Source organism: Rhinoraja longicauda, chromosome 12, assembly GCF_053455715.1.
Source record: "Rhinoraja longicauda isolate Sanriku21f chromosome 12, sRhiLon1.1, whole genome shotgun sequence".
Classification (NCBI taxonomy): Eukaryota; Metazoa; Chordata; class Chondrichthyes; order Rajiformes; family Arhynchobatidae; genus Rhinoraja; species Rhinoraja longicauda.
The window spans coordinates 13423313-13448763 of record NC_135964.1 but is presented as its reverse complement, the minus strand read 5'-3'; the positions used below and the strand labels follow the sequence as shown (position 1 = coordinate 13448763).

The 25451-nt window shown below is 47.2% G+C and overlaps 1 protein-coding gene across 2 annotated transcripts in view; it reads left to right on the top strand.

Moving 5' to 3' along the window:
• LOC144598735 (uncharacterized) overlaps window positions 1-25451 on the top strand; it is a 49441-nt gene that overhangs the window by 13654 nt on the left and 10336 nt on the right. For both annotated transcript variants that reach the window (XM_078409094.1, XM_078409093.1), the window contains exons 6-16: window positions 401-521; window positions 5022-5114; window positions 8964-9124; window positions 10664-10749; window positions 12333-12416; window positions 16405-16467; window positions 17422-17499; window positions 18846-18934; window positions 20499-20535; window positions 21743-21891; window positions 24341-24403. In XM_078409094.1, coding sequence (XP_078265220.1) covers window positions 401-521; window positions 5022-5114; window positions 8964-9124; window positions 10664-10749; window positions 12333-12416; window positions 16405-16467; window positions 17422-17499; window positions 18846-18934; window positions 20499-20535; window positions 21743-21891; window positions 24341-24403 — 1024 coding nt within the window. The remainder of the gene's footprint in view (window positions 1-400; window positions 522-5021; window positions 5115-8963; window positions 9125-10663; window positions 10750-12332; window positions 12417-16404; window positions 16468-17421; window positions 17500-18845; window positions 18935-20498; window positions 20536-21742; window positions 21892-24340; window positions 24404-25451) is intronic.

Sequence of the window (25451 nt, the reverse complement as noted above, 5' to 3'; positions counted from 1 at the left end):
AGAAATGTATAAAATTATGAGCGGCACAGATAGTGTCGACAGTCAGAATCGTTTTTCCCCAGGGTGGAAAAATCAAATACTATGCTGTAATGCAGGGCATAGCTGAGAGGAGGCAGTTTAAAGGCATTGTGCACGTTTTGTTTTTACACAGAGAGTGGCAAACGATAGTGGCATTTGAGACGTTCGGATAGGCACGTGGATATGCGGGGATGTGGATTATGTGCAGACCTATTAGAGTGGTTTGGCACGGACCTGGTGGGCTGAAGGGCCTGTTCCTGCGCTGTGCTGAGGAAAGGCGGTGATGAACCTGACCCGAGTGTTCATCAGCGATGGAATCGAGCCGTCGGGGTTACATGACAAGGGACTGACTTGTAAGCTGAACCACTTTGTGTTTGTGCAGGTCGGGTAGAATAACTCCAACGCAGGTGGCGGAGAACGTGATCCGCGCTCTGGAGGACTCTAATGGAAGAGACGTCCCACTGCGAGCTGTTGTACAATCCCAGCCCAACCTCATCATGAAGGTCGGGCACGTTTTACTTTACCAGTGAACACACACACACACACACACACTCCCCCCCACACGCTTGTACCATGACACCAGTGACAAACCAAGGCTCTACACCTTTTTAAAAGCTTGTAACTCTGAGGATACAAGTTGGCTCCTGTGTACTGTCTCAGTGTCATTTACTCATCATACAGCCAATGGTTCAATTGTCACATATGCACTGCACAGTGAAATTCTTGTTGCGTAGATCACACATGCACACGTCACCATATTTTGGCACCATTTACAAAAAGGGTTTCTTTCATTACAAACCTCTTGCACTTGAGTATGGTTGTGTTTTTGTACAGCAATATTTTTTGCAATAGTTTCGAGATATAGCATGGAAACGGACCCTTTAACCATGCCTCTCACCTTAAACCTATGACCTCTGGTTCTTGATTCCCGTACCCTGGGTAAAAATCTCTTTGCATTTACCCTATGTACTCCCCTCATGATATGATTATAATTGCCCCTGAACCATCTTCTAATTCACGAATTTTTGTGCTTCTTAATTCACTTTGTGACAAAATGAATCTTGGTCAGCAAGGACGAGTTGGGCCGAAGGGCCTGTTTCGTGCTGTATGACTGACAAGATGGTGCTGGCAACTCTGCACGCTGGTCCCACAGGAGGATCTACTAACATCTGGTACAATCGCCCCATTCATTTAAATCTTTCCTCCATGTCCACCATCTGTTGCACGTGTTTGGCTTGATTGTTATATTCGTGTATACAGAGAAGCCGTTAAACTGGAAAGGGCGGACAGAAGATTTAAGAGGATGTTGCCAGGACTTGATGGCCTGATCTGTAGGGAGAGGTTGGGCAGGCAAGGACTTTATTCCTTGGAGCGCAGGAGGATGATGAGTGATCTTACAAAGGTGTATAAAATCATGAGGGGAATATACAGAGCTTAACATCGCTAGTTTGTAAGTTACCGAAGAGTATTCTGAGGGATAGGATATACAGACATTTGGATGGGCAAGAATTAATTAAGGATAGTCAGCATGGTTTTGTATGTGGGAGGTCGTGTCTCACAAATCTGATTGACCTTTTTGGTCACGTCTTCAAAAAAATCAAAGAGCGCAGAGTTATAGATGTTGTGTACATGGACTTCAGTAAGGCATTCGACAAGTTTCCGCATGGTAGGCTGCTCTGGAAGGTTAGATTGCATGGGATCCAAGGAGAGATAACCGAATGGTAGCAAATTGGCTCCATGGAAGGAAGCAGAGGGTGATGGTGGAAGGTTGCTTCTCAGACTGGAGGCCTGTGACTAGTGGTGTGCCTCAGGGTTCGGTGCTGGGCCCGTTACTGTTTGTCATCTACATCAATCATTTGGATGAGAACATTCAGGGCAAGATTAGCAAGTTTGCTGATGATACAAAAGTTAGTGGTTTTGCAGATAGTGAAGATGGTTGTGAAAGATGGCAGCAGGATCTGGATCGATTGGCCAGGTGGGCTGAGGAATGGTTGATGGAATTTAATACAGAAAAGTGTGAGGTGTTACATTTTGGGACGTTCGAACAAGGGCAGGACCTACAGTCTCTGAGTAGTGTTGTTGAGCAGAGGGATCTAGGAGTACGGGTGCATGGTTCCTTGAAGGTCAAGTCACAGGTAGATAAGGCGGTCAACAAGGCTTTTGGCAATTTGGCCTTCATCAGTCAGAGTATTGAGTATAGAAGTTGGGAGGTCATGTTGCAGTTGTACAAGACGTTGGTGAGACTGCATTTAGAATATTGTGTTCAGTTCTGGGCACCATGTTTTTGGGGAGATATTGTCAAGCTTGAAAGTGTTCAGAAAAGATTTAGAAGGATATTGCCAGGACTAGCGGGTGTGAGCTATAGGGAGAGGTTGAGTAGGCTGGGTCTCTATTCCATGGAGCGCAGGATGATAAGGGGTGATCTTATAGTGGTGTATAAGATCATGAGAGAAATAGATTGGGTAGATGCACAGAGTCTTTTGCCCAGTGTAGGGGAATTGAGGAACAGAGGACAAAGGTTCAAGGTGAAGGGGAAAAGATTTAATAGGAATCCGTGGGGTAACTTTTTCACACAAAGGATGGTGGGTGTATGGAACAAGCTGCCAAAGGAGGTAGTTGATGCTGGGATTATCCCATCGTTTAAGAAACAGTTAGACAGGTACATGGATAGGACGGGTTTAGAGGTATATGGACCAAGTGCAGGCAAGTGGGATTAGTGTAGCTGGGACATTGTTGGCGAGGTGGGGCAAAGGCCTGTTTCTGCACTGTATCACTCTATGACTCTATATAGGGGTGAATGCACAGTCTTTTAGCCAGAGTAGGGGAATCAAGAACCAGGGGACATGGTTTAAGGTGAGGGGGAAAGATTTAATCGGAACATGAGGGGCATCTATTACATAAAAGGTGGTAGGTGTATGGAACGAGCTGCCATAGGAGGAGGTGATGAGGCTGATACTATCGCAATGTTCAAAATAACATTTGGAGAGGTCTGTGGATAGGATAGGTTTACAAGGATAGGGACCAAAGGCAACTCGTGTAGACAAGGCAAGTTGGTCAGCATCGATGAGTTGGGCTGAAGGGTCTGTTTCCGTGCTGTATGACTTTCACTCTATTGCATAGTCCCTCTTTGTTTATTGAGCCTTTGGATAAGGAAAGGCGGGGAGGTGTGGGGGAGGAGGCTTAATTTGCGGCTCCTAATGCAGTTTGGATATTGTGGGTCCACGCCTTTAGTTTCCACACCATTAAATGATTACCTGGATAATCGGGTAGCCCATGGCAACGGGGTTTGTGGTGAACATTGTTGTACCATACTGTGCAGGGTTTTGTTGTGTGTCCCTCTGAGCCAGAAGCACCTGTGTAGACAGAACAACGATCCCCGTCTGAAAAACAACGGCTTGCACTTAGTGTGCACGCTGCAGTCAGTATATTGCGTGCTCGCCCTGGCTCAAACGTGTGGGCAGAGCAGGCATTAACGGGGTCGGACGGGGAAAGAACTGCTTGTAAAATGTGTCTTGTTTTGTATGACCTTCACTAACAGTTGTCCAGCAGATAGGTTACAATCGGGCTGTCTGCATGGGGAATAAATATTCAGGAATGAGCCAGATAACAACTTGGTAACAGTCCCTGTGTACCAGCTGGTCACTACAGGGCTGAATCATTCCAACCAGTCCTCCAGAATGCTACTTGTCAGCCAGCCAACATACATTGTGAAACACTCCATGTCTGAATGAACTGCAGGTGCTGGTTTAAATCTGTTCAAGGCTCCATCACGAGATAACTTTTTTTTTTTTAAATCAAAAATATTTATTCAAATGTTAAAATAATATATACAATACAATAAAACCAAAACAGAACCCACCACCATAATACAAGACAAACAATAAACTATCTTGCAATCCTTGTCAAGGATGCATTCAACCCCCCGCGGTGCCCAGCGGTCCCGGAAACCCCCCAGGGATTACAGCGCATAGCCCTTTCTAACACCATCCGGGCACGGACGTAACTCCGGAAAAGGGGCAGGCAGCTGGCTCAGCCTGGCACCGTGACTCGTGGATGGCCAGCTTTTCAGTCAGAGAGTTGTGAATCTGTGGAATTCTCTGCCTCAGAAGGCAGTGGAGGCCAATTCTCTGAATGCATTCAAGAGAGAGCTAGATAGAGCTCTTAAGGATAGCGGAGTCAGGGGGTATGGGGAGAAGGCAGGAACGGGGTACTGATTGAGAATGATCAGCCATGATCACATTGAATGGCGGTGCTGGCTCGAAGGGCCGAATGGCCTCCTCCTGCACCTATTGTCTATTGGCCAGGCTCAGGAGCAACCCAACCAGGACATCTTCGGCCCTACCCACGAGATAACTCCTTGTGACAACAAGCATCTTATTTTCAGTCTGTAGAAGGATCCCAACCCAAAACCGCCTATCCATGTTCTCCAGAGATGCTGCCTGACCCACTGAGTTACTCCAGCACTCTGTGAAACGTCACCTATCCATGTTCTCCAGAGATGCTGCCTGACCCACTGAGTTACTCCAGCACTCTGTGAAACGTCACCTATCCATGTTCTCCAGAGATGCTGCCTGACCCACTGAGTTACTCCAGCATTCTGTGTCTCTTGTATCTGCAATTCCTTATTTCTACAAGAATCTTCCCACGCACTCCAAAGATTAAAAGAAAGAAAGCGCTGGAGTAACCCGGTGGGTCAGGCGGCTTCTGTGGAGAACCTGGATAGCTGATGTTTTTGGCCGCGACCCTTGTTCAGGCTGAAGAAGGGTCTCGACTCAAAAGGCCACCTATCCACATGCTCCAGAGATGCTGCCTGACCCGCTGAGTTACTCCAGCACCTTGTGTGTTTTTTTTGTAAACCAGCATCTGCAGTTCTTTGTTTCTAATTAATGTCTGTACTTGTGTTAAGACCCTTTTGCGCTTTTCCAGCAAGGCATTTCAATGGTCTAATGTACTGGACGTCACTCTTGTGCTCTCTCTCACTGTCGTTTTGTTGTGGTGTACAGATGGCAGAAGCTTCCACTGCTCGATACGCTGCCAATGCCCCCCTCTCCCCTCTGGATGGGGTTCCGGTCTGCATCAAGGAAGAGATAAAGGTGGTAAGTTCACAGTGGGTGGTGGGTGCCTTGAACCTGCTGCCGGGGGGTGGTGGTGGAGGCAGGTACATAGTGGTGGTTAAGAGACTTTTGGATAGGCACATGTACATGCAGGGAATGGATGGAGGTGGATCATGTGGCATTATGCCCAGCGCAGACAGTGTGGGCCGAATGGCCTGTTCCGGTTCTGAACTGTTCTATGAGTTGCACCGCCAAGCATGGGTGAATTACTGAACGACACCAATGTGTACGGTGTAAACTATCACAGAGGCACCGTGGAATGCAGGCTGCCGGGCTGCATCACAGCTCGGTCTGGGAACAGCCCTGCCTGCCCCAAGACTGCAAGAAACTGCAGAGTGTTGTGGATGGAGCCCAGCCCGTCACACAGACTAGACTTCCCCACTATTGACTCCACCTACACTTTACGCTATCTCGGGTAAACGACCAACATAATCAAAGACCTGTCCCACCCCAGCCATTCCTCCTTCTCCCTGCTCCCGTCCAGCAGAAGGTATAGAAGTTTGAAAGCGCGCACCCCACCAGACTCGGGAACAGCTTCTTCCCCTCTGTTATCAGGCTTCTGAATGGTCCTTCCATAAGCTGGGGTACTGTCCGATTCACCTCTACCCCATTGCAGACAATGGACTTTGAACTGGTGCGCTACAATGCTGAGAGCTATATCCTGTATCTTCCCCTTTGCTCCACCTACTGTAACTTGTTTGGCTCGGTCATAGCACGAAAAACAAAGCTTTTCACTCTACCTTTGCACTTGACAATAATAAATCAATACTGATACCAAAACAGTACATATGAAGATCTAGCAATGCCAAAATATATTAAACTGGCTTAACATTTGTAAAAAAAACCCTTTAATGTGCAATGCAAAGTGCCTCGGATGCAAAAATGAAAAGATGGATTGATAAATACAAATAATCCATTCTTTTAGACTTTATTAAAGTGTAGGAAGGAACTACAGATGCTAGTTTAAACTGAAGATAGATACAAAAAGCTGGAGTAACTCAGCGGGACAGGCAGCATCTCTGGAGTGAAGGAATAGGTGACGTTTCGGGTTGACACCCTTCTTCAGACTGGTCGAGAAAGGTCTCGACCCGAAACGTCACCTATTTCTTTTATCCAGGCATGCTGCCTGACCTGCTGAGTTTCTCCAGCTTTTTTGGTTTATCTTTTAGACTTTAAACTGTTTTATCAGTGAAAGGCAACATTGTTTTGCAATTGTGCATGAGGTGACCTGATCAGAAGTTGAACATCACCTAGAAAACAACATATACTCTGACTTTAGCTAGGCAGAAGAGTTGATGAGGGTGGAGGGTTCAGTATTTGGGACACATTCAGGATGAGCAACAGAACTTTTTTTTTAAAAGAAAAGATAATTTCATATTTGAAAAAGCACTTTTGTCAGTCAAATTACTGTACATGAGTACAATGAAATCATACACAAGTACAACAGTTAGTGCACAGAGAAAAATGCCAGAGTGCAGGACATAGGTGTTACAGTTATAGAGGAAAAAGTCAAAGGTCTGCAGTGAGGTAGGCTGGAAGATCAGGACTTCACCTTAGCTTATGGAAGAACCATTCAGAAGCCTGATAACAGAAGGGAAGAAGCTGTTCCTGAGTCTGGTGGTGCGCGCTTTCAAGTTTCTGTACCTTTTGCTGGACATGAAGAAGGAATGACCAGGGTGGGACAAGCCTTTGATTTGTTGGCTGCCTTCCCGAGGCAGCATGAAGTATAGACCGAGTCAATGGTGGGGAGTCTGTTCTGCGTGATGGACTGGGTTACATCCACAACTCTCTGCAATGTCTTGCGGTGTTGGGCAGAGCTGTTGCACTTGGCACAGGGGAGGTTGCACTTGTTTGGGGGTTGGTGAGAGCAAGCCTGGGCAGTGGGGATGGCAAGGTTGGAAGATGACCTTGTTCAGCAGGACCTCTTGTGCTCTTGCACAACCTCCAGTCAATAATCATAGCTCATGGCTCTTAGTGTTTGCACTTGAAAGTCTAAACTTCAAAAAATATTAACAACGAGGAGAAGCTGCAACGTCAAATGTCACGTCTGACATCTCTCTCTGAACGGCTCCATGTGATGTGCCTCTCCCAGCTACAGATCCTGGCATGGGAACATGTCAGCAGTCAGACTGGCCTTGTGTTGTGGACATGGACATTCGCCACAACTTGCGTCAGAATATTTTGCGTAGGAAGGAACTGCAGATGCTGGTTTACACCAAACATAGGCACAAAATGCTGGAGTAACTCAGCGAGACAGGCAGCATCTCTGGATCGAAGGAATGGGTGACTTTTCGGGTCGAGACCCTTCTTCAGACTGAGAATCAGGGGAGAGGGAAATGAGAGAGATGGAAGGGTAAGGTGTGAAAGTGAGAGTTCAGAGGGGATGAAGTTCAAGGAAAGTGTAGAATTGATCATTGTTAGCTAGCGGAAGGTGACAAAGACATACAAAGTAACATTTAATCAGGTGGACAATCAATTTAGGATCGGGAGGGATGGAGAGAGAGAGAAAGCAAGGATTACCTGAGGTTGATAAAGGGTTACTTGAAGTCAATATTCATACCGCTGGATTGTTAGCTACCCGTGAAATTTGAGGTGCTGTTCCTCCAATTTGCGCTGGACCACACAGAATATTTTGTCCTCCTTATTGAAATCAGAATTTTAACTGGATTTTTACCAGAGAAAAATGTAAAAAGTTGTTTGAAGGGTCCAGACACGAAACGTCACCTATCCACATTCTCCAGAGATGTTACCTGCAGTTACTCCAGCACTTTGTGTCTTTTTATTTTTGTAAACCAGCATCTGCGGTTCCTTGTGTCTTTAAAAATGTGTGTATTAGATGAACAATTGGTAAAACCCATAATGTGGTGTGTGTTTAGGCATGGTGATCTATCTTCCCTGGTACCCGTACAAGTATTCATTACAAGGCAGTCTTCTGCTAAGCACCAGCCTCTGCTATTTGTAGGCTGAACTTTTCCAACGTTCTGCTAATGTTTTTCAATTATACACCCTCTAAAGCGCACAGCCTACTCAAAGTTTCCCTCTCCCTCTATCCCCCACCTTTCTCCATCCCCGCCCCCCCCCCTTGTCTGCTTTCATCTACATCCCTCCCTCTGGCTTTACCTTTCACTCCTCTTTCAAGGCTCCCCTTATCAACACCATCTAGTCGCCTTTTCATCTCCAGGCTTTGTCCACCCATCTGCCAATCAAACCTCCCTTTAGACTTTAGATACAGCGTGGAAACAGGCCCTTCGGCCCACTGAGTCCATGCCGACCAGCGATCACCCCGTACGCTAGCACCATCCTACGCACCAGGGACAATTTACAAGCTACAATTAGAAGCTAATTAACCTACAAACCTGCATGTCTTTGGAGTGGGGAAGCAAACCAGAACACCCGGAGAAACCCACGTGGTCACGGAGAGAACCTACAAACTCCGTACAGACAACACCCATAGTCAGGATCGAACCCGGGTCTGTGGCGCTGTGAGGAGGCAACACCCGGGTCTGTGGCGCTGTGAGGAGGCAACTCTACCGATGTGCCGCCCTACCTGCATCTCTCGTCTGTCTCCCCTCACCTGTACCCACCTATCACTTGCCTGACTTTGTCCCACTTCCCTGCTCTCTTTCTCCAGTTTTCTCCCCCTATTCCATCAGTCTGGAGAAGGGCCCTGACCCGAAACGTCGCCTGTCCCTGTTCTTTGCCGATGCTGCCTGAGCCACTGAGTGACTCCAGCACTCTGTTTTGCCCTTGACTGGTGGTGCTGGGAGTGAGGGGACAGTGGCAGGCTGGTGTTCAGTGGGTTGTTTCAGCTGACTCTGTTTCCGTGTCTAGGTGCCGTATTACCACCGGGTGGGGACGGTGTACCTCGGTGAGGAGCGGGCGACCGAGGACGCCGCAGTGACCAGGAAACTGCGGGAGGCGGGAGCGGTGATCATCGGCGTGTCCAACATGCACGAGCTTGGTCTGGGGGTGACGGGCTGCAACACCAACAGGTGACCCCCACATTATCAATAACGTCATGGATGATCAGGGTCTCAAGTCCATAAACAGGAGACGCACGAGTTGCAATTCCACACAGGCTGCTGAGTAGATTCCACATGGATTTCTGTGAGACAGTAGAAAGAAGAAAGCTGTACAAATAAACCAGACGTTAGTGCAAAATACAATTAGAAATTAGATCCTCGCTGGTGGACTTGGATGGCACTGTGACACAATGGTGGAGTTGCTGCCTTGCAGCGCTTGCAGCACCAGAGACCTGGGTTCGATCCCGACTACGGGTGCTGTCTGCACGGAGTTTGCACGTTCTCCCTGTGACCGCGTGGGTTTTCTCTGAGATCTTCAGTTTCCCCCCACACTCCAAAAACGTACAGGTTTGTAGGTTAATTGGCTTGGTATAAGTGTACTTTGGCCCTAGTCTGTGTAGAATAGTGTTAATATATGGGGATCACTGGTCGGTGCAGACTCGGTGGGCCTAAGGGCCTGTTTTTGCACTGTATCCCTAAACTAAACTAGTGCAAGAGGTGGTCTGTAGTCTTCCTTTGCTGGGGTAGGATTGGGGTTGTACAGAAACAAGAAACTGCAGATGCTGGTTTACACAAAGTACACAGGAACAAAGTGCACAGGAGTAACTCAGCGGGTCAAGTACACAGGAGTAACTCAGCGGGTCAAGCAGCATATCCGGAGAAAGGTTCCGATCCTAAACATCACCTATTCCTTGCCTCCAAAGATGCTGCCTGAACCACTGAGTTACTCCAGCATTTTGTGTCTATCTTTGGTGTAAACCATCATCTGCTGTTCCTTCTTACACAGTGCTGGAGTAACTCATGGGCCTGGCCACCTAATTTAATTAATACTTTACTTTTAAATGGTAGTAAATTTCTGTAAGGTTTAATAATTAAAAACAATTGAAAATCTTACAGAAATATGAAAACGCTTAGCACCACAAGAAAGCTCTGGCTCTGTGCCTCTCTGCCCAAGCCCAGTAAGCAGTGCGTTTGACAGCACTGGGCCTGTACTCGCTGGAATTTAGAAGGTTGAGGAGGGACCTCATTGAAACATAACAACTTGTGAAAGGCTTGGATAGAGTGGATGTGGAGAGGATGTTTCCACTGGTGGGAGAGTCTAGAACCAGAGGTCATAGCCTCATAATTAAAGGGTGCTCTTTTAGAAAGGAGGTGAGGAGGAACTTAGTTAATCAGAGTGTAGTTAATCTGTGGAACTCATTGCCACAGAGGGCTGTGGAGGCCAAGTCAGTGGATATTTTTAAGGCTGAGATAGACAGATTCTTGATTAGAACGGGTGTCAAGGGTTATGGGGAGAAGGCAGGAAAATGGGATTAGGAGGCAGAGATCAGCCATAATTGAATGGCGGAGTGGACTCGATGGGCCGAATGGCCTAATTCTACTCCTATAACTTGTGAACTTGTGTGCACATACACTGACAGACACACTGGGACAGAAGGAGGAGGGAGCCACTGTGCATTTTACAATGGTCTCACACATGGAGTGTGCTTGTATTATTTGTGACTCCAGGTATCACGGCGTTTGCAGGAACCCCTACAACCCACAGCACTTCACCGGAGGAAGTTCCAGCGGCTCTGGGGCGGCCGTGGCAGCAGGTGGGTTCAGCGGGCGTACACATCCCTGCCGCCAACCTGGTGTAGGACAGTGGGGAGGCACAGTGGGTAGAGCAGCTACCTCGCAGTGCCAGAGACTCTGGTTCGATCCTGACCTCGGCTGCTGTCTGTGTGGAGCTTGCATGTTCTCCCTGTGATGGCGTGGGTTTCCTCCGGGTGCTCCAGTTTCCACCCACATCCCAAAGACGTGCGGGCGTGTAGGTTAATTGGCCCTCTGTGAATTGCCCCCCAGTGTGTAAAGAGTGGATGAGAAAGTGGGATAACAGAACTAGTGTGAATAGATGTGTCGACATGGATTTGGTGGGCCGAAGAGCCTGTTTCATGCTGTTTCTCTAAACAGAAGGATTGTCCTGAGAGGCAACCTAGACTCAATGTGCTGAAGGGCATATTGTTTTGTGAAGTAAAATGGAAATCAATGTGAATTATCTTCTCAAAGCAAAAAAAATCTACATATTTTAGTTTAGTTTAGAGATAACATGGGCGCAGCGGTAGAGTTGCTGCCTTACAGCGAATGCAGCGCCGGAGACCCAGGTTCGATCCTGACTACGGGTCTGTCTGTACGGAGTTTGTACATTCTCCCGGTGACGTGCGTGGGTTTTCTCCAAGGTCTTTGGTTTCCTCCCACACTCCAAAGACGTACAGGTTTGTAGGTCAATTGGCTTGGTAAATGTAAAAATTGTCCCTAGGATGGTGTTAATATGTGGGGATCGCTGGTCGGCCCGGACCCGGTGGGCTGAAAGGGCCTGTTTCCATGCTGTTATCTCTAAACTAAACTAAAAAACAATCTAAATATTTTGTACTTTAATTTTCTACAACAGAGGCTGTTTAAAAACTTTATATCTGTGTACATGATTCGTCACAGAGTCATACAGCACAGATATGGGGTTCTTCAACCCAACTCATCCAAGCTGGCCAACATGCCCCATTTGCCCACGTTGGGCCATATCCCTCTGAACTTTTCCTATCCATATCTTAGTTTCCTTAGGGTTTAGTGTCAGATTTTTCTGATGATATCTGCTCACTCTCTAAAGCTTGGACTAACTTTTGGTGTGTACAAGTTACATGATTGCCACTCCTGTGTTCTGCTTTATTGGACCGGTTTTGGACTCTGTACATTAATGCAAGAAAAATGTTCCCAACGTTGGGGGAGTCCAGAACCAGGGGCCACAGTCTAAGAATAAAGGGGAGGCTATTTAAAACTGAGGTGAGAAAAAACTTTTTCACCCAGAGAGTTGTGAATTTGTGGAATTCTCTGCCACAGAAGGCAGTAGAGGCCAATTCACTGGATGAATTTAAAAGTGAGTTGGATAGAGCTCTAGGGGCTAGCAGAATCAAGGGATATGGGGAGAAAGCAGGCACGGGTTACTGATTGTGGATGATCAGCCATGATCACAATGAATGGTGGTGCTGGCTCAAAGGGCCAAATGGCCTGCACCTATTTTCTATGTCAATGTCTCATGTTTGTTACTTGAATGCATGAGAGAAGTTCACCTATCTAAACACAAAGCCGGTAGCCTTTCACTGTGAAATTGGCCATTGTTAATGTTATTAATTTTCTTCCAAAGGTCTTTGTCCATTGGCGATTGGGAGTGATGGTGGAGGTTCTGTGAGGATTCCGGCTTCGTTTTGCGGCGTGGTTGGCCTGAAAGGTATTATTGTTTTGATATGAATGTAAGATTAGGGTAACGCAGAGGTCGAGTTGCTGCCTTACAGCGCCAGAGACCCGGGTTCGATCCTGGCTACCGACGTTGTCAGTACAAAGTTTGTACGTTCTAGCTGTGACCCTGTGCAATTCCTCCGGGTGCTCCGGTTTCCTCCCATACTCCAAAGACGTGCAGATTGCAGGAATTGCATTGTTCCATTGAGGGTATATACAACAGTTAAACAACACCTGACTCTTCGGTAACCCACAAACAAAGGCTTTTCATGTATCTCAGTACACATGATAGGGGGACCAACATCCTAGCGGGCAGGTTCGCTAATGCTACACGGTAGGTTTAAACTAGATTGGCAGAGGGATGGGATCTCATACAGGACAGAGGCACGTGAGAGGTTAGAAGTTGGTATGGAGGGTGGTGAGGGAAAGGTTGGAGGACAGAACAGGCAGGAGAAAGGCGGAGAGCGAGGAAGGAGGGTTGGCTTAAACTGCACATATTTTAATGCAAGGGGCCTGAGGGATCAGGCAGATGAGCTGAGGGCATGGATGGGTACGAGCGACTGAGACGTTGTGGCCATGACTGAAACCTGGTTAACACTGGGTAACACTGGCAGCTCAATGTTCCGGGATACAGGAGCTTCAGGAGAGACAGGGGTGAGGGAAAAAGTGGAGGGGGAGTTAAGTCATTGGTTAAGGAGGATGTCACGGCAGTGATCAGAGGTGACATTACGGACGGTTCATCTCGTGAGGCTATATGGGTGGAGCTGAGGACCAAGAATGGGATGGTCACCTTGTTGGGGGTGTACTACAGACCCCCGAATAGCCAATGGGAATTAGAAGAACAAACGTGCCAGGTGTTTGCAGACAGCTGCAGGTCAAATAAGGTTGTTGTCGTAGGGAATTTTAACTTTCCCAATATAGACTGGGAAAATCTTAGCATGAAGGGTTCAAATGGTGTTCAGGAGAGTTTTCTCCAGCAGTATGTAGAGGCCCCCACATGTGAGTGGGGATCGCTGGATGTAGTATTGGGAAATTGGGAAGGGCAAGTGAATGAAGCGTTTGTGGAGGAGCCTTTTGCGACCAGTGACCACAGTTCAATTAGGTTTAAGATAGTTATGGATAGGGACAGAGTGGGCCATTGTGTTAAAATGCTCAACTGGGGTAAGGCCAACTTTGAGGGTATGAGAGAAGGTCTCGCTCGAGTTGACTGGAGCAGGTTATTTGAGGAGAAAAGAACATCAGCCAAGTGGGATGTTTTTAAAAATGTGCTGACCAAAGCTCAGGATGTGCACCTCGCTGTTAGAGTGAAGGGCAAAGCAGGCAGATGTAAGGAATCTTGGCTGACGAGGGAAATTGAGGCATTGGTCAAGAATAAAAAGGATGCATGGAACGGGTGGAGGAGCTGAGATCAAGTGCATCCATGGAGGAGTTTCAGGAACTAAGGAATACATTAAAAAAGGAGATCAGAAGGGCAGAAAGGGGTCAGGAGAAATCTGGCAGATAGCATTAAGGATAATCCCAAGAGATTTTATAAATACATAAGGGGGGAAAGGATAACTAGAGAGAGAGAGAGAGTGGGAGCCCTCAGCAGAGATACAATGTAAATTCCTGCAAGTGATGCTCCTCGATTTACGATGCCTCGACTTATGATATTTTGATTTTGCGATGGTGCAGACGGCAACGACCCATGGCGATCTGCAGCTCGCTACCGGTCACGTGTATTAAATGCGTTTCAACCTGCGATATTTTTGGTTTCCGATGGGTTTCACTGAACGTGACCCCATCATAAGTTGAGGAGCACCTGTATAGGTAGAAATGAAAACTCGGGCAGGGAGACGATGTGTTAGAGCTCAACTGGTCTTGTGTTGCTCAGTTTCTAACGTGGGTGAGGCTTCCATGGAACCAGGAAATGGGATGTGTTCCTTTAAGTGGCTGTGGGGTATCTTTCATGAGTTCTGAGCCAGGCTCTGGGATACAAATGTATCTAATGGAAAGAAACTCCATTGAAACTGTAACAGAGTTACGTAGATGAGACTTCAAGAGTACACGGCATCCCATCCTCTGACCACAGCCCAAAATGGGGATTGAAACTGGGCCCTGAGCGGGTGGGTCTAAGCATTGGTCTCCGTCTCACCTGGAAGGACTGTCGGGGCTCTTGGATACAGGCGTGGGCGGAGGTACAGGGACAGGTGTTGCATCTCCTGCGGTTGCAGGGGAAAGTACCTGGGGAGGGGGTGGATTGGGCGGGAAGGGACGAGTGCATCAAGGAGTTGTGGGGGGAGCGGGCCTTGAGGAAGGCTGAAAGGGGTGGGGACGGAAAGGTGTGACTCGTGGTGCTGGTGGGATGAAAGGCCAGTCGCATCTTCCCATCCCCACCCCCTTGGCAAAGTGTGATTTTAAACACAATCGATTTATTCACAAAATGCTGGAGTAACTCAGCAGGTCAGGCAGCATCTCGGGAGAGAAGGAATGGGCGACGTTTCGACCCGAAACGTCACCCATTCCTTTTCTCCCGAGATGCTGCCTGACCTGCTGAGTTACTCCAGCATTTTGTGAATAAATCGATTTGTACCAGCATCTGCAGTTATTTTCTTATACTACGTGTGATTTTAAACTATCGTTACTGAATTTACGGATTTAGTGGGCGGCACAGTGGCGCGGCGGGTAGAGCTGCTGCCTCACGGTGCCGGTGTCCTCGGTTCAATCCTGACCTCGGGTGCTGTTTGAGTGGAGATTGCACGTTCTCCCTGTGACTGAGTGGGTTTCCTCTCTCATCCCAAAGGCATTTGGGTTTGTGGGTTAATTGGCCCTCTGTAAATTGCCCCTGGTGTGTAGGGAGTGGATGAGAAAGTGGGATAGCACAGAACTAGTGTGAACGGGTGATCGATGGTCGGTGTGGACTCAGTTTAGTTTAGAGATACTGCACGGCCCACTAAGTGTCTAGGTTACAATTCCATTAATTGAAGCAGTGTTTCACTATTGTGTCTCCAGTGTTACTCAGTATTCAACAGACTGGACTATTTCAGCAGCAGATTAAAATGCACTTTAGATACAAAGTAACAACCTGTGGGGGGGAAATACCATGTGCTTGTTATCTGATCGTCTACAAAGTTTTACTTTAGGTCGAATTGCTTGTCAGAGTTTGGGGATTAATCTGAGATAGGATCTACTGTAGACAGAACATAAAGTACACCTTTCATGCTGTGGCTGATCTGGGTTAGTGTTTAGTTTTGCTATTGTTCACATCCAATTATAATTTTATATGTTTCTTATAGAAACGTATAAAATTATGAAAGGACTGGACAAACTAGATGCAGGAAAAATGTTCCCAATGTTGGGGGAGTCCAGAACCAGGGGCCACAGCCTAACAATAAAGGGGAGGCCATTTAAAACTGAGGTGAGAAAAAACTTTTTCACCCAGAGAGTTGTGAATTTGTGGAATTCTCTGCCACAGATGGCAGTGGAGGCCAATTCACTGGATGAATTTAAAAGAGAGTTAGATAGAGCTCTCGGGGCTAGCGGAATCAAGGGGTATGGGGAGAAGGCAGGCATGGGTTACTGATTGTGGATGATCAGCCATGATCACAATGAATGGCAGTGCTGGCTCAAAGGGCCAAATGGTTGCCTCCTGCACCTATTTTCTATGCTTCTCTGTAATACTTTCTCTTTACAAAGTTAAGTTTGCATTTTTCTTGCTTCCTGTAATGTTTAGAGCTTTTTTTGCTTTGGCCTCAATATCATGTTGACATCCGACTTCCGAATTTTAAAATAATTTTATTGCTAACAAAATTAAAGTTTTATAATGTAATAAAAAGGAACCGCCGATGCAGGTTTATATCAAAGATAGACACAAAGTGCTGGAGTAACTCAGCGGGTCAGGCAACATCTCTGGAGAAAATGGATGGGTGACATTTTGGATCGGGACCCTTCTTCAGACTCTGATGAAATAAAAATATTAATGGATTAATTTTTCTTTCCAGGTAGTTTTGGTCGAATCAGTTGCCACGGAACACTTCCTCTTTCCTACTCCAACGTCAGTTTGGGTAAGGTGAAACATTTTAGATTCACCTACAGTTCTCTGCCCTTCCTTTCAAGTCCCGGAGGAATGTACATATGTGTTATACATTTAATAAAATGAAGTATTATCTTTAAAGAGCTGAACCGGTCGGCACAGTGGCGCAGCGGTAGAGTTGGTGCCTTACAGCGCCAGAGACCCGAGTTCAATCCTGATGACAGGTGCTGTCTGTGTGGAGTTTGTACGTTCTCCCTGTGACCGTGTGGGTTTTCGCCGGGTGCTCCAGTTTCCTTCCACATTCTAAAATTGGCTTCTATAAATTGCCCCTAATATGTAGGGAGTGGATGCGAAAGTCAGATAACAGAGAACTAGTGTGAATGGGCGATTGATGGTCGGCGTGGACCCAGTGGGCTGAAGGGCTTGTTTCTATGCTGTATCTTTAAACTAAAGTGCAAGTTGGGAGGTTTTCGCCTGTCCAATCACGTCCATCTCTGGGCCTTTAGATTGATTCTTTAATCAGAGTTTTGTCACAGAGACAAGATGAATAATTGACTTTAAAAACAAAATTGTAACTGAGAGACCAACATTTGACTGGCAGTGAGGCTGCTGGATCGTTCAATGGTGCTTTTATTGTCACATGTGCAAATACACGGGGAAATTATTTTATTACATACAGTCCAGTAGAGTATTGCCGTACCCAAACAAATCCTCGATTAGCAAGTGTACAGAAATGGTCTACTGAGCCCGCATGCAAGAGGCGCCGTGTCTTAGCGCCATTTACAAAGTCCAGTCCGCGCGTTAGTTCCTCTGAGCGATGCCCAATCCAGGCAGGCCCAGGCCCAGGCTGCTGCGGGGCCTAGCAAGGGTGGCATCGTCCCCAGGCTGAATCACTGAACTCTGAATCTCTCTAGAAGATGAGGATAAACAGTTACTGTCTGTTCTGTGGAACAGAGCTGAGATGGGGAATGATTTGTGTTTGCAGGTCCGATCTGTACCTCGGTGATGGATGCTGCCATAGCTCTAACAATCCTCTCTGGCCCAGACCCAAACTACTCCGACGGTGAGTGTGGCTTCTGAAAAATCAGCCCAGCTGAGTGAAGCAGAACATTCTGGAATGCCGAAACATAAAAAATCAGGGGGAAAAAATCTTCACGACACAAGGCATTGCAGACGCTGATTTGCTTTTTTAAAAAAAACGCAAAGTGCTGGAGGAACTCAGCGAGTCAGGCAGCATCTGTGGAGGGAATGGACGGTGCTGTTTCGGGTTAGGACCCTTTTTCAGACTTTTAGAAGGGGGAGAGAAAGCTGGAAGAGAGTTGGGGGCAGGACACAGCCTAGTAAGTGATAGGTGGATACCGGTAAAGGGGGGGGGGGGTTGATTAAGAGTTTGGGTTAGAACATGTTCGAAGAGCAGCTGGAACCACAGAGGGGGAGCAGTGAGAGAGGGTCTCACAGACCTCCCATTAGAGAGAGTGAAGAACTTCTTCAAAAATGGCTATACTTTGAGAAGACTTTGCAGAGACACAAGGAACTGCAGATGCTGGAATCTTGAGCAAAACACAAAGTGCTGGAGGGAATGGACAGGTGGCAGTGATAGGTCCTGATCCAATGTGGGTGACAGTAAGGAGTGGTTGGGAAATCATAATTCCATTTACAATGGGGAAAGCTTCTAAGAGTTTTTATGGATGTTTTCATGGAAAGGGATTTAATGATTGGTATGTTATTTGATCAGTCCTAGTAAGGGTGGACCCGAGGGCATGGCCTCAGAATAAAAGGACGTAGCTTTTCAGAATGGGAATGAGGGGGAATTTCTTTAGTCAGAGGGTGGTGAATCTGTGGAATTCATTGCCACAGATGGCTGTGTCATTGGGTGTTTTTTAAAGCAGAGATTGGTAGGTTCTTGATTAGAAAGGGTGTCACAGGTTACAGGGAGCAGGCAGGAGAATGGGGTTGGAAGGGAAAACTTTATCAACTGTGATTGAATGGTGGAGGTGACTCGACAGGCCGATTGGCCTAATTCTGCTCCTGTGACTTATGGTCTTATGATTTCTGGTCAGTAACTATGGGTTTACTCAGTAACTCATCAGTAACCATGGATTTAAAGAACTAATGACGATTCTCTTTTATGTTGAAATCTGAAACAGCGCCTTTAAAAAGTTACGGAAACTTAAATTGTTAAAAAGGATTTTGATATGATAATTTGAGTTTTAGAAGTTAAAAGTGGGGGGTTGAAGGAATTGTAATTATTGCTCATTCAAAGAGGGGGAAATGTGCCGAATTACCTCCTGTGATTATCTATGGTTGCTTCTTTCATCTCCTTGTCTCGAAGCAAAACCGGTTTAACTTTCTGGTAGTAGGTTTTGGACTGGATCCAATTTATAGACTGGTATCACATTGATCTTTCAGGCATCCATCAGCCTTCGTTGAATTTTGACAATGTTGGAAATCCTGATCTGGAGAACATAAAATTTGGCATCGATTGGAAATTCTTCACGGTAAAGTGCACCCTCTCCTGGTGTGGTGGAATGAAGTTGTGCAGGAATGTTGGTAAATGATGGATATGGCAGTGGTCATTGAGTGATGCAGTGTGGAAATTGGCCCAACTGGCCCACACCGACCAACATGTCCCAGCTACACTAGTCCCACCTGCCTGCATTTGGTCCATATTCCTCCAAACCTGTCCTACCCATGTACCTGTCTAACTGATTTTTGAACGTTGGGATAGTCCCAGCCTCAACTACCTCCTCTGGCGGATTGTTCCATACACCCACCACCCTTTGTGTGAAAAAGTTACCCCTCTGATTTCTTATGTGGTGGGAAAAGACATCCAACCTGTTACATATCAGGTAACGAATATCTCACAAACCTCTGCAACGCCTCTTTCCTCAATCCCAACTGCCTGATCTGCTGATAAACAAAGAGTGGCAGAGTAACTCAGCGGGTCAGGCAGCATCTCTGGAAAACATGGATAGGTGATGTTTAGGGTCTGGACCCTCCTTCAGTCTTGATTTGGTGATTGGGATCATGCTAAATTTAAGAGGAAACTGAGGGATAACTTTTTCACACACACAGGGTTTGTTTTGCATGCCAACCAATCAGACCAGGTAGTACCATAAACAAATACAATCAAGCCAAACTCAAGTACAATAGGTAGAGCAAAAGGGAAGATATAGAGTGCAGAATATAGTTCTCAGCATTGTAGCGCATCAGTTCCACAGACAAAGTCCAATGTCCACAATGGGGTAGAGGTGAATCGGACAGCACCCTAGCTTATGGAAGGACCATTCAGAAGCTTGATAACAGAGGTGAAGAAGCTGTTCTTGAGTTTGGTGGTGCGCCCCTTCAAGCTTCTGTATCTCTGCCTGAGGGGAGCAGGGAGAAGAAGGAATGGGACAAGTCTTCATGTTGGCTACTTTTCCGAGGCAGTGTGAAGTGGGTTTATGGAACAGGAGGTAGTTGAGGCAGGTACCGTAACATTTAAAAGACACTTGGACAGGTATGTGGATAGGAAAGGTTTAGAGGGATATATGGGGTAAACTCAGGAAGGTGGGACTAGCATAGATGGGGCATCTTGGTGAGACTACTGTAGATGGGGCATCTTGGTGGGACTAGTGTAGATGGGGCATCTTGGTGGGACTAGTGTAGATGGGGCATCTTGGTGGGACTAGTGTAGATGGGGCATCTTGGTGGGGCTAGTGTAGATGGGGCATCTTGGTGGGGCTAGTGTAGATGGGGCATCTTGGTGGGACTAGTGTAGATGGGGCATCTTGGTGGGGCTAGTGTAGATGGGGCATCTTGGTGGGGCTAATGTAGATGGGGCATCTTGGTGGGGCTAATGTAGATGGGGCATCTTGGTGGGGCTAGTGTAGATGGGGCATCTTGGTGGCTTGGGCCATTCTCTTGTTGGGGTTACTACCTGCCCACCTTGCGTTACCACAGCTTCCTCTCTAGTCCAGCACTGTGTCCTCCCCCCATTTTGCCATGATTACTGTTTGTTATATTCTATGTCCTAAATTCCACCCTGTCCTGACATCGACCATTTCTCTTGAATTTTAACAGGACTGTGATCCTGAGGTCTTGGAGATTTGCCAGAAAGGTATGAAGATCTTAAAAACATGCTTTCTAAATGTATCGCCGTCTAGAATGGGATTGAAAGTGGTCAGGAGAGTTCCCACCTCCCAACGGAATACACCAGGAGAACATCATTGTGGAATAGGACAGCTGGTCTCGCTGCCTCTGTGTGGGGGAGAGGGGGGAGTGGAGGGCTTCACAGTGGGCCAGCGGTAGAGTTACTGCTTCTCAGCGCCAGAGACCCGGGTTCAATCCTGACTGCGGGTGCCGTCTGTATGGAGTTTATACGTTCTCCCTGTGACCATATGGTGCTCCGGTTTCCTCCTACACTCCAAAGACATGTAGGTTGATTGGCTCTCTGTAAATTGTCCCTAGAGTATAGAATAGTGTTAGTGTATGGGTGAACGTTTGTCGACATGGACTCAATGGATCAATCTCGTTATCTGAAATAGAAATTGTTTCCATGCTGTATCTCTAAAGTCTAATATCAAAAACATTCCCTCTGGGTGGCGCAGCAGGTAGAGCTGCTGCCTCTCAGTGCAAGAGACCAGGTTCGATCCCGACCTCAGGTGCCGTCTGTGTAGAGTTGGTACGTTCTCCATGTGACTGCCTGGGTTTCTTCCGGGTGCCCCGGTTTCGTCCCGCATCACAAAGACGTGCTGGTTTGAAGATTAATTGTCCCCAGTGTGTCAGGAGTGGATGAGAAAGTGGGATGACATAGAACAAGTGTGTGCTTTCAAGTCTGTGCGCATGAATTCTGTCAGGACAGGTGGACTTATGACAGGCAATCCCTTGTCATCAGTAATAGAGATACGTAGTTTGGCTTGCCAGGCTTGGCTTAGCGAAGTGAAGTGACCCAGCATGGAAACGGCTCCCTTGGTCCAGGGAGTCCACAAAGCCCACCGATCACCCGTTCACACTGGTTCTACGTTATCCCACTTTCTCATCCACTCCCTACACACTGGGGGACAATTTACCGAGGGCCAATTAACCCACAAACCTGCACGTCTTTGGGATGTGGGAGGAGACGGGGGGAAACCCACACGGTCACAGGGAGAACGTACAAACTCTGTGCAGACAGTGGCCGAGGTCAGGATCGAACCGGCGTCTCCAGCGCGGTGAGGTAGCAGCTCTACCTGCATGTTTGCAAGGAGCCTGAGAAACAGAAGGGCGTGTCAACTGATAGCGGGCTGTCCCAGTGATCGCTGTTAACTTGTCTATCTTTGGCACAGCGGTGTATTACCTGTCGGGTTTGGGGGGGAAGATGGTGGACGTGACCATCCCAGAGCTGGAGGAGGTACAGACCGCTCACTTAATCAGCATCATGTGTGAGACGCGAGAGGCCCTCAACATGGATTTTAATAATCACTACAACAAAATGGTAAGTGTTGCAATAATTGTCACCAGACATGAGTGACTATTAAACTGTAACTACATTATTCGCAAAAACTTGTCAGACAAGGAAAACAGTCGAGCAAGAGACTGCTCTCTGGATTCAAAGCATGCTGTATTTTTAGGAAAGAACTGCAGATGCTGGTTTAAATCGAAGGTAGACACAAAATGCTGGAGAAACTCAGCGGGTCTGGCAGCATCTCTGGAGAGAAGGAATGGGTGACGTTTCGGGTCGAGACCCTTCTTCAGTCTGAAGAAGGGTCTCGACCTGAAACATCACCCATTCCTTCTCTCCAGAGATGCTGCCAGACCCGCTGAGTTACTCCAGCTTTTTGTGTCGTCTATGCTGTATTTTATATCATTTTTGATAGCATATAAGCAATGTTAGTCACATACACTTGTTTACAGAGTTAACTATTGTGATCCAGCATTCAGTAACTTTCCACTGAGAAACAGGCTTCTTTATCTATGTAGCCTTGCTCTCAGAGGGTGTATTCGGGTGGCTACGGTGGCGCAGTGGTAGAGTAGCTGCCCTACAGCGCGGGAAACCCAGGTTGCATCCCCAGTACAGGTGTTGTCTGTACAGAGTTTGTAGGCTCTCCCCATATCCTGTGTGGGTTTTCTCCGATATCTTCGGTTTCCTCCCACACTCCAAAGACGTGCAGGTTTGTAGGTTAATTGGCTTGGTGTAAATTGGCCCTAGTGGGTGTAGGATAGTGTTAGTGTGCGGGGTTTGGTGGTCGGCGCGGACTCAGTGGGCCAAAGGGCCTGTTTCTGCGCTGTATCTCTAAATTCACTGGAGTAAAGTTCGATTCCCACATGCTGCACATGTTGAAAGGTAAAATGGAAGAATAGCTCAGTCCTTCCCACATAAGCAATGAACAGTGGTTAACAACGCACTTAAGGTGATGGAAACAAGGCCCTTGGTCCAGCTACTGAGTAACTCTGCTTCTGATTAAAACCCTTTTTACTTGCATTCCATAGATGCCTGTAATTCCCCTCCAGTCTCTGGGGCAGTGCCTCAGTCTGCCAAGGCCTGCTGGATCTCCCAGTTGCCAACCATTTCAACTCCCCTTCTCATTCCCACACCGACCTTTCTATCCTGGGCCTCCTCCATTGCCAGAGTGAGGCCACACGCAAACTGGAGGAACAGAACGTCATATTCCACTTGGACAGCTTACAACTAAATGCTATTGAATTCTCCAATTTTAGGTCATCTCTAACAACCCTTTCTCCCCAACACCCCCTCCTCCCTCCCCTATGCTCCACCTGAACACTCCGATTTCTCTCCTCTCCCTCCCTTCCTTCCTCTGGCTTCACAATTTGCAACTCTGCAATGCGTCTTTCTCACACCTTCTGTTTTAATCCCTGGCCTTTGTTCCAACCATCTGCCTAGCCACCCCCCCCCCCCCGGCCTGTATCCACCTATTACCTGCCACACTTGCCCTGCCCCTCCTCTCTCCCAGCTTTTGGCCCTCACCACCCGTCAATCACTCTGAAGAAGGGTCCCAACCTGAAACGTCACCTATCCACGTTCCCCAGAGATGCTGCCTGAGCCACAGAGTTACTCCTGTACTCCGTGTCCCTTTGCTGACCAGAGGTCCTTGTTGAAGCTGTGTGCAACATGCAGCATACAAACTGTAAACACACGGAATGTAGAAACAAGGAACTGCAGATGCTGGTTTACCAAAAAAAACACATAAAGTGCTGGAGTAAATCTGGATCGGGCAGCATCTGTGGAGATGGACACAAACTGCTGGAGTATCTCAACAAGTCAGGCTGCATCTGTGGAGAGAAGCAATTGGTGACGTTTCGTGTCATGACACTTCTTTATTCTGTGGAGAATGTGGATGGGTGATGTTTCGGGTCAGGACCCTTCAAAATGCAAGTTACTTCCGCTGATATGTGTCGGGTACTTGTCTTTATAAATCTGTGCTGAATGTTGACAAGATTCCTTGTTTCTGTCTCAGGAGAACATTTTGATTGAGTTTGTTTATTATATTTAATGTCATGTGTGCAGTGATAGAGAGAGGAGTGTTCTGCATGCAATCCAGTCAGATCACACTACATGAGCACAATAGATCCCCTTCTGGAACGGCACACCGAGTCGCCATGTTCCAGCACCAGCTTGCAACTTCCAAGGCTCTGAAAAGTCCAATCTGAACCGCATGTCTTTGGGATGATGGGAGGAAACCGGAGCACCCAGAGGAAACCTATGCGGACACAGAGAGAACGTGCAAACTCCGCACAGATAGCAGCCGAGGTCAGGATCGAACCTGATTCCCTGGCACTGTGAAACAGCAACTCTACCGCTGTGCTTCTCCAAAGGAAGGCATCCAACTCTATACTAGTCCTGTACGCGGATGTGGCCCTGCTAGCCACTTTGTTCCACGGCATGTTTTATCAAGAACTACACCATCAATATTATTTTCTTGCAGAATCTGGATACGCGCTTGACTTTGGCCATGGCATCAAAATTCACAAGTTCTGATTATATTCAGGTAGGCAACGTAGAAAATAGGTGCAGGGGTAGGCCATTCGGCCCTTCGAGCCAGCACTGCCATTCAAACATGATCATGGCTGATCATCTAAAATCAGTACCCCGTTCCGGCTTCTTCCCCATAATCCTTGATTCCCTTAGCCCTAAGAGCTAAATCTAACTCTCTCTTGAAAACATCCAGTGAATTGGCCTCCACTGCCTTCTGTGGCAGAGAATTCTACAGATTCACAACTCTCTGGGTGAAAAAGTTTTTCCTCATCTCAGTCCTAAATGACCTACCCCTTATTCTTAAACTGTGACCCCTGGTTCTGGGCTCCTCCAACACCGGGAACATTTTTCCTGCATCTAGCCTGTCCAATCCTCTAAGAATTTGATATGTTTCTATAAGATCCCCTCTCATCCTAAATTGTAGTGAATACAAGCCCAGTCGACCCATTCTTTCATCATATGTCAGTCCTGCCATCCTGGGAATTAACCTGGTGAACCTACGCTGAATTCCCTCAATACCAATAATGTCCTTCCTCAAATTAGGAGACCAAAATTGCGCACACTCCAAGTGCGGTCTCACCAGGGCCCTGTACAACTGCAGTAAGACCTCCTTGCTCCTAAACTCAAATCCTCGTGCAATGAAGGCCATCATGCCATTAGATTTCTTCACTGCCTGCTGTACATCCATGCTTACTTTGCGTGACTGATGTACAAGCACACCCAGGTCTCATTGCAGCTCCCCTTCTCCTAATCTGACACCATTCAGATAATAATCTGCCTTCCTGTTCTTGCCAGCAAAGTGGATAACCTCACATTTATCCCCATTATACTACATCTGCCATGCATCTGCCCACTCACCCAACCTGTCCAAGTCACCCTGCAGCCTCAGAGCATCCTCATCGCAGCTCACACTGCCACCCAGCTTTGTGTCATCCGCAAATTTGGAGATGTCACATTTAATTCCCTCGTCTAAATCGTTAACATATATATTGTAAACAACTGGTATCCCAGCACCGAGCCTTGCAGCACCCCACCAGTCACTGCCTGCCATTCTGAAAATA